General features: G+C 39.3%; 1 protein-coding gene across 3 annotated transcripts in view; it reads right to left on the bottom strand.

Annotated features, from left to right (window-relative positions):
* VMP1 (vacuole membrane protein 1) overlaps positions 1–17397 on the bottom strand; it is a 134210-nt gene that overhangs the window by 104472 nt on the left and 12341 nt on the right. For 2 of the 3 annotated variants that reach the window (XM_047757384.1, XM_047757385.1), the window contains exons 2-5: positions 9464–9565; positions 6915–7050; positions 5522–5612; positions 2143–2253 (exon numbers count right to left, since the gene is read on the bottom strand). In XM_047757384.1, the coding sequence (XP_047613340.1) occupies positions 2143–2253; positions 5522–5612; positions 6915–7050; positions 9464–9539 (414 nt within the window). In that variant the 5' untranslated portion in view covers positions 9540–9565. Of the gene's footprint in view, positions 1–2142; positions 2254–5521; positions 5613–6914; positions 7051–9463; positions 9566–9967; positions 10030–17397 lie in introns of all 3 variants that reach the window. The other variant, XM_047757386.1, reaches the window with a different exon arrangement.

The raw sequence follows: 17397 nt of genomic DNA, 5'->3' as shown, positions 1-17397 counted from the left end.
TTTATATGTTTTAAATCCTTTACTGGATACATGGATGAATGGTACCAAAATAACGTTTTCACATCAAGACATAAAAGAACCCCTTTTAAATTTCAGCAGAATCTGCTATATGGATTGTTTTTTAGATACTTCTAAATTAATCAAATGCTACAAATTAGTTCCTTAATTTGTTTCCCAAGGAATCTAAGAGGAGAGGTCTAGAAAAGAATAGGAAGGTAACCTGTGTCTGTGAACTACACCACAGGTCACAGAAACACCGGATCCTTAACCCCCTGAGCGAGGCCAGGAATTGAACCTGTGACCTCATGGATACTAGTCAGGTTCGTTATCATTGAGCCACCACGGGAACTTCTGGTTAATTCTTTTTTTTTCTTTCTTTTTTCTTTTTGTCTTTTCTAGGGCCAAACCCACGGCATATGGAGGATCCCAGGCTAGGGGTCGTAATTGGAGCTGTAGCCGCCAGCCTACACCACAGCCACAGCAACGCGAGGATCCCCAACCCACTGAGCGAGGCCAGGGATCGAACCCGCAACCTCATGGTTCCTAATTGGATTCATTAGCCACTGCACCACGATGGGAACTCCTCTGGTTTACTCTTATTAAATTCTTCTTCAGACCATTAATTCAGCAGCCTTCAGAATAATCATTTCTTTTTTTTGTTTTGTTTTGTTTTTTTTTTTTTTGCTATTTCTTGGGCCACTCCTGCGGCATATGGAGGTTCCCAGGCTAGGGGTCCAATCGGAGCTGTAGCCACCAGCCTACACCACAGCCACAGCAACACGGGATCCGAGCCGTGTCTGCAACCTACACCACAGCTCACGGCAACGCCGGATCGTTAACCCACTGAGCAAGGGCAGGGACCGAACCTGCAACCTCATGGTCCCTAGTCGGATTCGTCAACCACTGCGCCACGACGGGAACTCCTCATTTCTTAATATTTATCATACTTGCTTCAGAAATGACTTCACTGAAGCTCGGTGATTAGAAGTGTTCATACTGTTGAGCTTTATTCAGCAATTAGTACTGCTGTGACTTTTCACCTATTTTTCCTCATCAAGATCAAGCTGTTTTCAGATATGAAATTGTTTTCAATACATTATCCAGAGACAGGAATACAGTGAAAGTAAGAGAGGTATCTAAGGGCATAAAATTTAATGAGGCATTCATTCCTCAACTCCCCACTTACATGACCCTAACAGAGCCTATGTAAGTTCTGTGCCTAGATGTCTTGCTTGGCATCCTCTAATTGTCATTACCAGCAATAATTGGCTCTGCTATTATTTCAGTATATTTGTCAATGTTCAAAGGAAAACCTATCTTCTATCTAATTTCAACTAAGTAAAAAGTATTTTTTGGAAGGGTACATTTTATACTTTGATCTAAAAGGGTTTAGGAGTTCCCCTTGTGGCTTAGTGGTAATGATCCAACTAGTATCCATGAGGACGCAGGTCTGATTCCTGGCCTTGCTCAGTGGAGTTGCCATGAGCTGTGAGGTAGGTTGATCTGGCATTGCTATGGCTGTGTTGTAGGTCTGGAGCTGCACCTCCGATTTTAAACTTAGCCTGGGAACCTCCATATGCCACAAATGTGGCACTAAAAAGACCAAAAAAAAAAAAGGGGGGGGGGGTTTAAGAAAGCATTACTTCTACATACATAATACTTATCAACTACATTCACTAAGAATACCAAAATAACTATTTAAGAGTGTCCATGGTATTTGAAGATACGAGGGAAGTCACCATTTCTCATTTTCTGAGTAACAGAGAAAATAAACTGTCTAAATTAATTCTAAGCCTTATGTGGAATTTTGTATATTTAAATAACTTCAACTATTTAAATAACTTCTCTGCAAAAGCAAGAGAACCATTATTCCAAAATCTGGCAGGAAAAAAACATTTCCTAGCTGAATTAAGTAAATAATCTTATCTGCCTAAGGGTTTTTCATCCCTTCTCTTTTTAAATTCTCAACCCATAAGGAAAAACAAAACAGAATTCCAAAACAACTTAAATCACTCCTTGAGGATTAGAATTCATATAAAACACAGAGGTAATTAAGTAAAAATCTCAGAATTTTAGCCTTTGAAGTGAAAGCACCAATGAAAACAATCTCTTTCAATTTCACTTATGAAAAGTTATTCTTACCAGATAAAGCAGAAAGGTGTGCAGCCCTGTTCCAAGCCCAACAGAAGACAAAATTCCTAAGCCTATCCAGTAGGCATACAAAAGAAACTGTTTCTCTATACGTTGCACATACTGAAAAACAAGAAATGAAGTGAAAAAAAACAAAATCAGAATTCTTAAACATAAATGTAGTTTTTATCAATGACAATAAAAATAAAACAAACCAACTGAGCTTCCAACAGGAAGGAGGTAATAAGATTAAAAGCTTGTAAAAGAGGCCATGTACCGCTAATATGTGGTAGCAGAAATGGCAAAAAAAATATCATCTAATTGGAATACAGCTCATTTCTACATTTTTAAAGTCCTATAATTACAATGACATTTAGGGAAAATGAAAATTACTGGTAACTATGAAAATAAAAACTTTAAAGATACCTAAAATTTACAAATACCTTGTTTGTTTGTTTTCTTTTTGGCTACTCCGAAGCATACGGAGTTCCTGGGCCAGGTATCAGATCCAAGCCACAGTTGCAACCTAAGCTACAGCTGAGGCAATGCCAGATCTTTAACCCACTGTGCCAGGCTGGGGATCGAACCTGTGTCTCAGCACTCCCAAGACACCACTGTTCCCGTTGAGCCACAATCCTTAACTACGAGGCTACCAGGGTTCCCTGGTAGCCTCGTAATTAAGGATTGGACATTGTCACTGCTATGGCTTGGGTTCAATCCCTGGCCTAGGAATTTTTCCATGCTGCAGGAGCAGCAAAAAAAAAAAAGGAAGGAAGGAAAGAAAGAGAGAGAGAGAAAAGAAAGAAACGAAGGGTAATAAAATTATTTTTGTATATCTAAGACCAATATGCTTCAAGAGCAAACTAAGGTCCACTGGGATACGGACTTAGAAGAATTTCAGACTTTAGAGTCTAGATTCTCACACTGGAGAGTAAATTCACTAAACTAGTTCCCTGCACGCACTGATAAATACTTTAAAATTACATTTTAATTTTAAATTTTAAATACTTTAAAATACTTAACAGAAATGCATTTAAAACTACAAAAATTTATTTGAGATTAGGAGTAAACTGTTGTCCCCCTTTGTTTTTAATGACATTGTTTTCTAATTTTAAAAGTAATGTTTATTACAGATAAGTTATGCATAAAAGCATAAAGTAAAAAATAATGATCACTCATAACCTCCACTCCCCAGAGATAATCACCATTAACATTTTGATGCATTTAGAGGTAAACCACTCTAAAATACAAAATATTATTTAGAATTATTTCCCATTAGAATACATTAACATTTCGCCATTTCAACAAAAGTTAATAACAGAATGTCCTATTTTCCCTTACTTTATTATTTTTTTTATTTTTTATTTTTTTTGTCTTTTTTTTGCTATTTCTTGGGCCGCTCCTGCGGCATATGGAGGTTCCCAGGCTAGGGGTCGAATCGGAGCTGTAGCCACCGGCCTACACCACAGCCACAGCAATGCAGGATCCGAGCCGCGTCTGCAACCTACACCACAGCTCACGGCAACGCCAATCTTTAACCCACTGAGCAAGGGCAGGGACCGAACCCGCAACCTCATGGTTCCTAGTCGGATTCGTTAACCACTGCGCCACGACGGGAACTCCCTATTTTCCCTTACTTTATACTATACTTACAGACTATACGAAAGTAAACTCCCCATTTAATACATCTAAAACCTAACATTCAATCTAGGATGAGTATATCAGTTTGGATGGATCAGGGGAGTGTGTTACAGAATATATGAAGACTTTGGTAGTGATTAAAGGATTCATGTTGCTTTTTAAAAACTTTTAAAAATTATAGTTGATTTAATGTTCTTCCAATTTCTGCTGTACAGCAAAGTGACCCAGTTATATACTTATACACATTCTTTTTTTCTCATGTTATCCTCCATCATGTTCCATCACAAGTGATTAGATATAGTTCCCTGTGCTATACAGCAGAATCTCATTACTTATCCACTCCAAATGTAACAGTTTGCATCTACCAACCCCAAACTCCCAGTCCATCTCACTCCCTTCTCTCCCCCCTTGGCAACCACAAGTCTGTTCTCTATGTCCATGAGTTTGTTTCTTTTCTGTAGATAGGTTCATTTGTGTTGTAAATTAGATTCCAGATATAAGTGATATCATATGATATGTCTTTCTCTTTCTTACTTCACTTTGACAGTGATTAAAGGATTCATGTTGCTTTGATTAAATACAGTCAGGAAAGTTACATTAAAATCGTTAAAGGATGGAGTTCCCTGGTGGCCTAGTGGGTTAAGGGTCCAGCATTGTCAGTGCTGTGGCTCAGGTCACCACTACAGCGCAGGTTCAATCCCTAACCCAGGAACTTCCATGTGCCAAGGGTGCAACCAAAAAAAAAAAAAAAAGAAAAAATTCCTTAAAGGTAAAAGGGAATGATATATACCAAATAAAAATGCTGGAGTTCCTGTTGTGGCACAGTGGAAACAAATCCGACTAGGAACCATGAGGTTGCGGGTTCAATCCCTGAGCCTCGCTCAGTGGGCTGAGGATCCAGCGTTGCCGTGGGCTGTGGTGTAAGTTGCAGACACGGCTCGGATCCTATGTTTCTGTGTCTGTGGTGTAGGCTGGCGGCTGCAGCTCCAACTGGACCCCTGGCCTGGGAACTTCCATGTGCCGTGGGTGCAGCCCTATAAAGACCAAAAAAATACAAAAACAAACAAACAAAACAAATATAAATGCTGAGCAGCCATTAACAACTATAAGAATATATATATATTTTTTTTCTTTTTCTTAAAGGCCACACCCATGGCATATGGAAGTTCCCAGGCTAGGGGTTGGATCAGAGCTATAGCTGCTAGCCTACACTAGAGCCATAGCAATGGCAGATCTGAGCCACATCTGCGACCTACACCATAGCTCACAGCTACACTGGATCCTTAACCCACTGAGTGAGGCCTGGAATCAAACCCATGTCCTCATGGATAACTAGTTGGGTTTGTTACCACTGAGCCATGACACAAACTCCAAGAATATTTTTAAATGAGACATTAAAATACCAGTTATGGGAATTCCCACTGTGATGAAGTGGGTTATGAATCCAACTGCAGTGGCTCAGGTTACTGGGGAGGTGCAGGTTCAATCCCTGGCTCTGCGCAGTGGGTTAAAGGATCTATCTGGTATTGCTGCTGTTGCAGTATAGGGCACTGCCGTGGCTTTGATTCGATCTCTGGCCCAGGAACTTCCAAATGCCATGGGTGCAACCATTAAAGAAGAAGAAGAAGAAAGATACCAATAATGAGATAAATTAAAAAAAAAATCAATGAAACCCACAACCATCCCATTTGGAAAATGTATGGGATTAGAGAGGGTACAAGAATAGAAACAGAAGTGCCGACCCTCTTACCTGTTGATGTGCTCCTTCGACATAATACGTAGCTATAAGCACAGCAAGCAGCAGTAAAAAAGACACCACAACGCTTTGACGATGCCATAATCTTAAAAGCAAATTTAAAAAAAGAACTATGTCACAGTCACATTTTCGGGATTTGTCACACTCAAAACATTTCCTGTTGAAGCAGTTAGGTTATTTAGCTCAGCTATAGAAGCAGTTCTTTCTGGATTGAGCTCTTTTGTCCTTAAATATTAGGTCTCTTAGGGTGCAAAAGGGGATCAAGAGAAGATACATGGGTATAGAATCTAATTTCTTAGAAAGGCCCCACTGTAGCCTTTTCCTCACCCAAAGATCAATCTTATATCCACCCAGCTTCTAGCTGAGACAGGCATTATAATATAATGGAAAGAGCATTGGCCTTTAGGCAGAGGACCTGGATTGGAGTCCCTTAAACAGTGCACTTTGAGTAAGACATTCAACCAGTCTGATTCTGTTTCTTGTTTTGAAAATCATAATGATCATGTGTTTGTTTTACCTTCTTTGTGGAATTGCTATAAGGATTAAATGAACTAGAAAATGTTACAAAATGTTTTATAAATTGTTAAGTACAATAAAAATGTAAGGTGGTATTATAGATAACTTGGAAAGGTAAAGCATAAAGTGACTGAGGCAAGTAAAAGTTCGACTTGCTCTTTTGTGATATCTGAAACAGAGCTTATGAGCACTTTTTTTTTTCTTTTTTTTTCTTTTTAGTGCCACACCTGTGAAATATGGAGGGTCCCAGGCTAGGGGTCTAATCAGAGCTACAGCTGCTGGCCTATGCTACAGCCACAGCAATGCCAGATCCAAGCCACATCTGCAACCTACACTACAGCTCACGGCAACTCCAGATCCTTAACCCACTGAGCGAGGCCAGGTATCGAACCTGCCACCTCGTGGTTCCTAGCTGAATTCGTTTCTGCTGCACCATGACAGAACTCCTCACAAGTATTAAATTTAACAACAGAATACAATTTCCATGGCAGAGCCCTTTTTCATTGGCTAAAACTACCAGTAAAAGTACCACCTATCCTGAACTCTGACCTACTAAAGAATCAGTCTATCTCATGTACACGGGCCTGACTTCTCCTGAAGGTAGAGCCAGGGGAAAAAATTTTTGTTTTCAGTGTTCACCTCTGCATAAAAGATTCAACCTGAGACAACGGTCAACTGTAATAACCCAATGATCAAACAGCAATATGTTTCCTTAATCTGTTTTTCTTCAAACTACACATAGAAAATAAATATGTCCCTATAACATTCTAAATTAATCCATTTTGACAGAGCAGACTGCAAGGAGTAGGAGACTGCTGAAGACTTAATTAGTAAGTAAGGTTTATATAAAAGGTAATGGAAGACTCTTTACTTTGAGGTCCATTCCTTCAAGATTACTAAGGTTTCCAGAGAAAAATACTGCAAGGTAATGAGTGGCTGTCTCCACAGGACAATATTCTGCCTTTCTTCTCGATCCCTCCTTTTCTTTTCATTCACCGAAGAGGGGTCTGAAAAACATTAGTGCAGAAGTTAAAAGAGAATGCTCACTTTGTCCAATCACTTTCAAAATTTACCTACCCTCCACCTCACACACTAAGGACTGCATATAAACTTTAAAAAAAAAACAATACTGTGCACATTGTGACAAGTCTAGGCTAGGTACTGCTCTACTCTTAACATTATTTTTGGAATTATTTTATTGTCAGGACACAAGGTTCTCTTATTGTACATTACTGAATTCTAAATTATCTCACTTTCTGGAGTTCCCGTCGTGGCGCAGTGGTTAACGAATCCGACTAGGAACCATGAGGTTGCGGGTTCGGTCCCTGCCCTTGCTCAGTGGGTTAACGATCCGGCGTTGCCGTGAGCTGTGGTGTAGGTTGCAGACGGGCTCGGATCCCGCGTTGCTGTGGCTCTGGCGTAGGCCGGTGGCTACAGCTCCGATTGGACCCCTAGCCTGGGAACTTCCATATGCCGCGGGAGCAGCCCAAGAAATAGCAACAACAACAGCAACAACAACAAAAAAGACAAAAGACAAAAAAAAAATTATCTCACTTTCTACGAAGGGTAATTTAGTATCATATTGTGGAATGGAGTGGTTTAGCACTCAAAACATGAAGGCAAACTACTTGGTTCCAAATCCTGGCTTTGCCACCTACTAGTCACGTGAACTTGGGCAAGTTAGTTAACTTTTCTTTTTTCTTTTTTTTTTCACTTTTTTAGGGCCGAACCCGTGGCATATGGAGGTTCCTGGGCTAGGGGTTGAATCGGGGCTATAGCTGCCCATCTATGCCACAGCCACAGCAACGCCAGATCTGAGCCACGTTTGCGACCTACACCACAGCTCATGGCAATGCTGGATCCTTAACCCACTGGGCAAGACCAGGGATGGAACCCATGTCCTCATGGATCCTAGTCAGGTTCATTAACCACTGAGCCAAGAAGAGAACTCCAGTTAACTTTTCTATGCCTCAGTTTCCTTTTCTCTAAAGTGAAGATAAAAATAGTACTTACTCTTCAGGGTCTTGTAAAGATTAAATGAGTTAATATATGTATGTACATGTGCAATTAAGGTTAGTTATCATTGGTAATAATAACTCTCTCAGCATCATCTCTCAAAATTATAAAGGCATATACCCTGTCACCCAGAAATTTCATTTCTAAGAATGACTAGGTGTAAGGGGAAATACTTTTGTACAAGTTTATTCAATGCCTTGTAATTTGTTCTAGTTAAAAATTATAAACAAATGTTACGGACAGAGGAATGATTAAAATATGAAACTCATACAATGGAATATTAAGCAGCCATAATAAAGGATAAGTTCATCACATACAATCTCTAGGATATTTAAGCCCAAGTGTACTAACATTACTTTTAAACTCCAAGGGGGTAGGCAATAGTGGAACAGTACATAAATGTATGTGCTTGTTGAAAGAAAGGAAAGAAAAAATAACACGCAAAAGCTCTCAATGGGAAGAGACTAGGATAGATGCAATGCCTAGTTCTGAATCCTGAAACTCTTGGTGAAAGGATGTAAAATGTATTAATAATTAAAGTAACCCAAAAGTAAATAGGTGCTACAAAATATATTCCGCAAGGCAATGTAATGATCAAAACAAATAAATGGAAACTACTACTCAGAGAGCCTGCAGTTCTTCCAATAGAAAAAAAATTTTCTCCCTCTCTCTTTCTCTGGCTGTGCCTGTGGCATGTGGAAGTTCCTGGGCCAGGGACTGAACCTGTGCCACAGCGGCAACTCAAGCCACTGCAGAGACAACACCAGATCCTTAACCTGGAACACTACAAGAGAACTCACAATAATCTACTTTTAAAAAAAATTTATTTTAATTTTATGGCCACATCTGTGGCATATAGAAGTTCCTGGGCCAGGGACTGAATCTGGGCCATAGCTGCTGCAGCCTGTGGCAATGCCAAATACTTTAACCCACTGTGCTGGGCCAGGGACTGAACCCATGCCTCTAAAGTGACCCAAGCCACTGCAGTCTTGTTCTTAACCCACTCTGCCACAGCAGGAACTCTACCTATATTCTAATTTTAACATTACAAAATAGCATGATAAAACTGAGTACCCAACAAAGTAAAAAAATATTTACCACACCACAAAATTAAAAAATAATAATCCTGTATCTAGAACACTGCTGATGTGACTATGGTCAGGGTGCTTCCAATATCACTGTGAAAAATCACTTTACAGGCCCTTATATAGCCATAATCTAATTTCCTATGTAGGTGAAACAATCTTTTATAAGATTTATTAGAATTTTATGTATCATATTATATATAAGATAGTATTTTATTAATAAAAGATAATAAATATCAGATATACTCCTATTTTATTCCAATGAAAATGGTATCACTTAAACCCATATATTTTTTCCCTCCAAACCACCATATTTCACCTGTGAAGCTTCCGTTATATTGTTCCTTGTTCATTGCTACACGTCTCTGGTCACAATTTTTTCCATTCTCTGCCATTTCATAGGTCAATAACTCTTCAGGAGCTAATAAAACAGAATAAAATCCAATGATATGTTACATACCTCTGCTTTGTGTCTGTGACTGAATGAAACTGAATGCAAAAACTATATGGTAGTAATACCTGACATGATATTTCAATAATGTGTTTACGCTTTAATTTTATTTTTTATAATCACGATTTTTTCTATAGAAACTCTAGGAGAAGTATTAAAAGCCATTTTAATACTTTTTCCAAACAGTTATTCCAGTGGTTTTCCAGATTAAAATCTGGAGGCAATTTATCCACAGATAGATACAGTAAGTACTGATAATATATAAGGCCTAAAGTCTAATTCACAATTTAGTATCATATACACTATCTACTCAAATTTTACCAATTTTTCAGTCCTTTCAGCATTATTAGGAAAAAAAACAGATTATATTACCAAACATGTCAAAAGTGCTGACACACAGATCCAAGATCAATTTTATTTAGGAAACAATTCTCCTGAAAAAAAAAAATGATATGGGTACAAGATGAAAGTTTTAAATGTTTAAGATAAATGCACTCTTTATAGTACACTTCATAATAAGTGTAAATGTTTACTTTAAATGTCTGTATTACAACATATAAATTGTGCTGACATAATTATTCTACACAAAAACACCAGATTACCTGTGCCTGTATCATTCTTTCAAGTGCTAGTAACATAAATCTTTCTATTCAAAAAGCCACCACCACTTCAATAAGGTCTAAATGCTGAGTCTTCTGCATGTGCCTGGAGTCCTTTTAGACTTATATTCAGCTGATTAGAATAGGATATGGTCATGGGTTCAATCTTTCTTTAGTTTGTTAGCTGGAGCTATTTTATTCCTTGACTAAAATTCTAACCATAATTACTCTTCCTAAAATTTATGCCTCACAGAGGAAAATAAGTGAAAGACTAAAACTTTCATCACTCCAACAGGTCTCTTCTTTTAGACATAATCCATTTGTGGACATCTTTGTTTTGTTGCCTTCATTTCTCAATAAGCAAATAATTATATCAGGAAATAAAGCATAGGTTTCCATTAGTAAAGACGGATAGTCGGGAGCAGAAGATCGTAAGTCTAAAATCTGGATGTGCATACTAGATTTGTCACTAACTAGTTGTGTGATCTTAAGTCTCATTTTTTTCTAAATCTTGATTTTCTGGATCTACGAAAATGAGAACAAAAATTCTCACTTGCGCAGGATTGATAAGGATGAAAGAGTGTGTTTGGGCATGAAGGTGTGTGTGTAACTATACACAGCAATACATCAAAAGGGTAGGAGGTTTGTGAAGCAGTAAACCTAGCAACTGTCTATAACAGAGAAACTACTTCATAGCACAGGCGTGATTGCTACGGCATCAGGAATGTCAATGTCTTTCATCCAACACTCATTTAAAAAGTTCCAGTGTCTGTAATGAGCACTGAAGATATAAACATGAGCAAGACAAGATCTTTGTTATCCCGAAGGCCATAGTCTGGTAGGGAAGCCACATAAGCATAAGACCTGAATTGTAATATAATACCATGAAAGAGATATATAGTAAATAACTTGGGAAGAACACAGGTTTTAGAATCCAAAAGAACTGGATTCAAACCTGAACGTCACAAGTATCTATTCTGACCTTGGGCAAGTTTCTAAATCTCTTTAAGCATCGGTTTCTTTAGTTTGTAAAACAGAGATAATATAACACACATTAAATGGTTACTACTGTGAAGATTAAATAAGGTAAAGTATATAAAATATATCACCTCCCTTTTTATATGAACTCAATATATACAGTTATAATGATTATAAGGAGGAAAAAAGCACAGGAGAAAGTATGGGAGCTCAGAGGGCAATACATTCGGAGGAGCCACAGAAAGTGAAATTTGATTCTGCAAATTCAAATCATACTTATGTGAAAATGTTTTCAAAAGATAAGCAATTATTTAAAAAAAGAGATGAAGGGAGTTTCCACTGTGGCTCACCGGTAACAAACCTGACTAGTATCCACGTAGATGTGGGTTCGATCCCTGGCCTTGCTCAGTGGGTTACCGATCCGGCGTTGCCATGAACTGTGGTATAGGTTACAGACTTGGCTTGGATTCAGTATTTCTGTGGCTGTGGTATAGTCAGCAGCTATAGCTCTGATTTAACCCCTAGTCTGGAAATTTCTACATGGCACAGGTGGGGCCCTTAAAAAAAAAAAAAAAGATGATATTCTGTGAAAATCTGTAAGATCAAAGCATCACAACAGGTTCACAAAGTATAAATTTATTCCATAAATCATGCTTTCTGGGTTTTATTCAAAAAATTAACTGAAGATACTTAAAATGGTTATAAAAGAGTTAAAGATTTCCACCTTCCAATCATTCAACCTGAAGCCATACTTAAGTTCCGTAAATAGTTAAAACTGTGTGAACTCAGATTCAGCCAAATTCTGTAGGAAATTCATTTTAGAAATGAACAGCCATTTACCTACATCACAGTAAAAAACAATTAATTTGTAGTGAAAAGATAAAGAAGGCACAAAAGAGCATATGTGTTATGCAGAAAACATCCTAAACCTTTCCCTCTGCAAAACACTGATAATTAAACTCATTCCCCCAGTTTTAGTTTTTCCCATGGTATCATCTTTAAGAGACAGAAGAGTTTTATCCAAAACAACTTCGGTCCATTTAAGTTCTTACTTAATAATAATGATATTATGCAATAATTCAAAGATGTGTTTAAAGATATTTCAACAGAAATTTTTATTTGAGCAAATAATGTTTTCTTACACAATATGTTGGAAAAGAAAACAGCCTATTTCCTACTCCAAATACTCTCTAGGAAAAAAAAAAAAGTCTGGAATTTTGTTTCGTAAGAAATAACCTAAGAAACTAAGTTATTTTCTTTTAATTAGTTTACTTCTGTACAAATAAAATAAATTCAGTTTAAAAAATAACTTGAAAAACTTTTCCATTCTCAAAAGAACTATAAAGTCAAACTTTGTAAAGAATCACTTGCATCCTAAACAGTTAAGCTTATAAAAACACAAATTATTTTTTTGCATTTTAACCATTTTCCAAAATATTTTACCCTATGTCCTTGTCTTTTAAGATTCCCTTTAAACATCCTGAGGAGTTCCCATTGTGGCTCAGCAGGTTAAGAACCTGACTAGACTCCCTGAGGATGCAGTTTCAATCCCTAGCTTTGCTCAGTGGGTTAAGGATCAGGAATTGCTGTCCCAGGGTGCAGCATAGGTCACAGATGTGGCCTGCATCCAGCATTGCTGTGGTATAGGGCAACAGCTGCAGCTGGGATTCGACTCCTAGCCTAGGAACTTCCATTTGCTGCAGGTTCAGCCTTAAACATAAATAAATAGGAGTTTCTGTTGTGGTGCAGCAGAAATGAATCTGACTAGCATCCATGAGGATGCAGGTTCGAGCCCTGGCCTTGATCAGTGGGTTGGGGATCTGGCATTGCTGTGAGCTGTGATGTAGGTCACAGACACAGCTCGGATCCCACATTGCTGTGGCTGTGACTGTAGCCAGAAGCTGTAGCTCAGATTCGACCCTTGGCCTGGGAACCTGATATGCCATGGGTTTGGCCCTAAAAAGCAAAAATAAATAAATAAATCCTCAATTCTTTTGTCCCCATCTTCCTTGATCCTATATACAATCTGCAAAACTACAATGCCCCTGGAACAACCTGCACTCTTATGGAATGACTGAGCAGCTGAACATAGCAGGAGAGAAAAAAAAAAAAAATCACACAACTGCATGGCCACTTTATTTTATTTAATTAACTAATTAATTTATTTTAGTCTTTTTAGGGCCAAACCCTTGGCATATGGAGGTTTCCAGGATAGGAGTTTAATCGGAGCTGTAGCAGCCGGCCTATGCCACAGCCACAGCTATGCCAGATCTAAGCCACCTCTGCAACCTACACCACAGCTCACAGCTACAACGGATCCTTGACCCGCTGAGCAAGGCCTGGGATCCAACCTGCAACCTCATGGTTCTTAGTCGGATTGGTTTCCCCTGCACTCACTTTAAATTCACTGATTCTCTCAACAGATATTTACCGAGTACCCATCGTGTGAGTTATGATTTGAGACATCAAATCCAAACTTCAAATTGATGTCATTCCTACTGATACTTTTTTTTTTGGCTGCACCTGCAACATATGAAAGTTACCAGGCCAGGGACTGAACCCACACCACGGTTGCAGCCTGCGCCGCTGCTGTGACAATGCTGGATCCTCAACCACTGCACCACAAGGGAACTTCCCTATACTTTTTTTTTTTTGCTTTTTAGGGCCACACTCGTGGCATATGAAGGTTCCCAGGCTCGGGGTCTAAGTGGAGCTGTTGCTGCTGGCCTGCGCCACAGCCACAGCCACGCCAGATCTGAGCCGCGTCTGCGACCTACACCACAGCTCATGGTAATGCCGGACCCTTAATCCACTGAGTGAGGCCAGGAATTGAACCCGCAACCTCATGGTTCCTAGTGGGATTCGTTTCTGATACGACATGACGGGACCTCCCTATTCTTTTTTTAACTCTCACATTTCATTCCTTATTTTTTTCCTTCAAACTTTTCCCTCCTTACTCTCAGGTATTTACTTGGAATCAAGAAAACAAAGGGGGAATCCCCCAAATCTTTTACCACCGAACCTACTAAATTACCCGTATTTTCAGCCATGTGGGCATTCTTCCTCTCTTTACAGCTGGAGCAGTGTCCTCTACCAGCAAAGGACACTACACATTTTGTGTATCATCCCTACGCACCTTCTCAGGGACTTTGCTCCTTCAGTTCTCTCTCTCTCTGTGTCATCTTTTCCCTTTATTGGATCATTCTCATGAGCAAACAAGCATTATCCAGCATTTCCCACTTCTCAGTCCTTCATAAACTTATTTCTCAAAACAGCTGTCTATATAAACACAGTCTCCACTTTCTCATCACCAAATCTCTGTTCAATCCATCAATCCATTGCGATATGCCTCTGTTTCAACAAATCAAAAGAAACTGCTTTTGTTAAGGTCACCAATGACCTCCACATTACCAAATCCAATGGACACGCCTTAATGAACCTCATACCATAACTGAGCATAAGTAACCACTTCCTCTCTTGAAATACTCTCCCCCGTTTTTCTTCTTATTTCTCTGGCTACTCCACTGACAGCACCTACTGCTCTACTTCCTAGAGTTCTTCAAAGCCTAGTCCTAGACTCCGTTCTGAATTTTTTGTCCACTCTCTCTTTAATGATGTCATCTCTTGTCATCTTTCAAAAGTAGAAAATGGTCCCATGCGAAAGAGTTAACGAATATTCTGTAAAAGTCATCACAACCACAGAAGAGATCTTAGAGGGCACTTAAGTTGATCCAACCCTACAATTCACAGATAAAGTAACTGAGTCTCAGAGGTAAAAGTGATTTATACAATGTCACCGAACAAGTTAGTGACAAATGTGGGTGTCCAGATACAAGGTAGTCTCAATAACAGTAGAAAGGACATCGACCTACTGGTAAGATATCCCCAATCTCAAAATGAAATTTAAGATTATTTTACTGCGAATTTTGAAAGAGAGAAAATAAGCTCAATCTAAGAGCCGGTCCATACATGTGATTTAAGAGTTGAAGGCACAACTCAAATCTCATCAAGTAGGGGTACCCTATGTTAAACTGGGACAATAACTATAAAGATACTAACTATACTACCTGAAGGAGAAAACAATAATTCAAGGGGGCTGGTTTTATGATGAAAGGGAGATTCAACAAGACAAAAAACAGAAAATATATCTCCAACACAGTGCAGAAGACTTCTAATTTTTATGTCTTTGGGACTCACAGCATCATGACTACCACAGGCCTTTGATTATCTTTGCCATCTACATTTTTTTGTTTTTAATGGCCGCACTTGCGGCATATGGAAGTTCCCAGGCAAGGGATCCAATGTGAGTGGCTGCGACCTATGCCTGACACTTTAACCCACCATGCTGGGCTGGGATCAAACCCAAACCTCTACAGTGACCCAAACAGCTGCAGTTGGGTTTTTTTTTTTTTCTTTTTATAACCATACCTTCAGCACATATATGGAAGTTCCCAGGCTAGGGATCAAATGGGAGGTGCAGCTGCTGGCCTACATCACAGCCACAGCCATGCCAGATCTGAGTCGCACCTGCAATCTATGCTGAAGCTTGCAGCAATTCCTAATCCTTACTTAACACACCGAGCAAGGTCAGGGATCGAACCCACATCCTCACAGAGACTAGTCAGGTTCTTCACCCACTGAGCCACAAAGGGGAACTCCAGAAATTGGATTCTTAACCTACTGCACCACAGCAGGAACTACTGCCATCTACATTTGACTGTATGTTCACCAAATAATATTGTGATTATAACCTGGTCTCCTAAGCAGATTAATCTGAACTGATTTGACTCATATTACTTCTGACACCCAATGTGTTGGTTTTTTCCACACCAATAATCAATCTCCTAGCTCTCCAGACCTGGGTGTGTCCCTAGTGAGTGTCCCTATAATTCAATTCAAACACAAATACACAGTTAGCATCAGACTCCATAGGCTTAAGAGCTTCGTTCTCCAAGACTTCTCTCACCTCAGATATCAGTCTCACGTATTAGATACCTACCCTTTGGTCATGTTTGGCTAGGAAGCAGGAGTACCCTCAACTCCCTCTGTTCAGGTTCAATTACTTTCTAGAACAAACTCAGGAACCTGGAAACAGTCTACTTGCTATAAAGTTTATTATAAAGGATACAACTCAGGAACAGCCAAATGGAAGAGATGCAAAGGTGAGTTATGTGAATCATGGGAGGTGTGGGAAGAGGTGTTATGTGTGGAATTTCCATGCCCAAGCACAGCATCCTCCCAGTACCTCAATGTGTTCACCAACTTAGACGCTCTCCAATCGTCATTGTTTAAGGGGTTTATGGAGGTTCTATCATTTAGGCTTGATTGATTACATCGCTGGCTTCTGATGAATAACAATCTCTACCCCCACTCCCCTACCCAGAGGTTGGAGGATGAGGCTGAAAGTTCCAACCCTCTAACCATGTCTTGATATTTTTGGCATCTAGTCGCCATCCTGGAGCTATCTAGGGGCCCAACAAAAGCTTGCCTCATTAGAACAAAAAAAGATGTTCCTATCACATCACTTAGGGAAGCTATAAAGGATTGAGGAATTTTGTACCAGGAACTGGGACAAAGACCAAATACATATTTCTCATGCCACAAATTCTATGTAAGGAGAGAATATATTAGTTATGGGCCAAATTGTGCCCCCCTCATCCCCATTCATATGCTGAAGCCCCAATCCCCAATGCAACTGTATTTGCAGTTAGGGCCTTTAAGCAGGTAATTATGATTAAATGAGATCCTAAAGGCGGGGCCCTAATCAGAACTGGTGTCCTTATAAGAGGAGAAGAGACACCAGAGAGCTTTCTCTCTGCATGCACAGAAAGGAAAGGCCATGTGAGGACACAACAAGAAGGCAGCCACCCACAAGGCAGGAAGAGAACCAGCATCTTGATTTTTGGACTTCCAGCTTTCAGGACTGTGAGAAAATAAACTCAGGACCCCAAAGCTGCCAATATGGTACAAATGATGTGAGGCCAAATCAGGGCAAGCAGCATTTGGACTAGGTATTTCACCTATACTCCATACTCCAAGACTGAACACATCCGTGCTATTCTAAGTCTGTTCTCTTTTCCACCTGAAAATAGTTTTATTTCTTTGGCAATAAAGGAATACTACCAAGATGAACTTGCTAGTTGCATAACCTTGGGTGAGTCATTTAAGCATTTGCATTTGAGTTTATTTGTAAAATATCCTCATTCCTATTTTCATGTCAACCTT

Source organism: Phacochoerus africanus, chromosome 14 (assembly GCF_016906955.1).
Source record: "Phacochoerus africanus isolate WHEZ1 chromosome 14, ROS_Pafr_v1, whole genome shotgun sequence".
NCBI classification, from domain to species: Eukaryota; Metazoa; Chordata; class Mammalia; order Artiodactyla; family Suidae; genus Phacochoerus; species Phacochoerus africanus.
The sequence above is the reverse complement of the archived record's forward strand: the minus strand, read 5'-3'. Positions and strand labels throughout refer to the sequence as shown.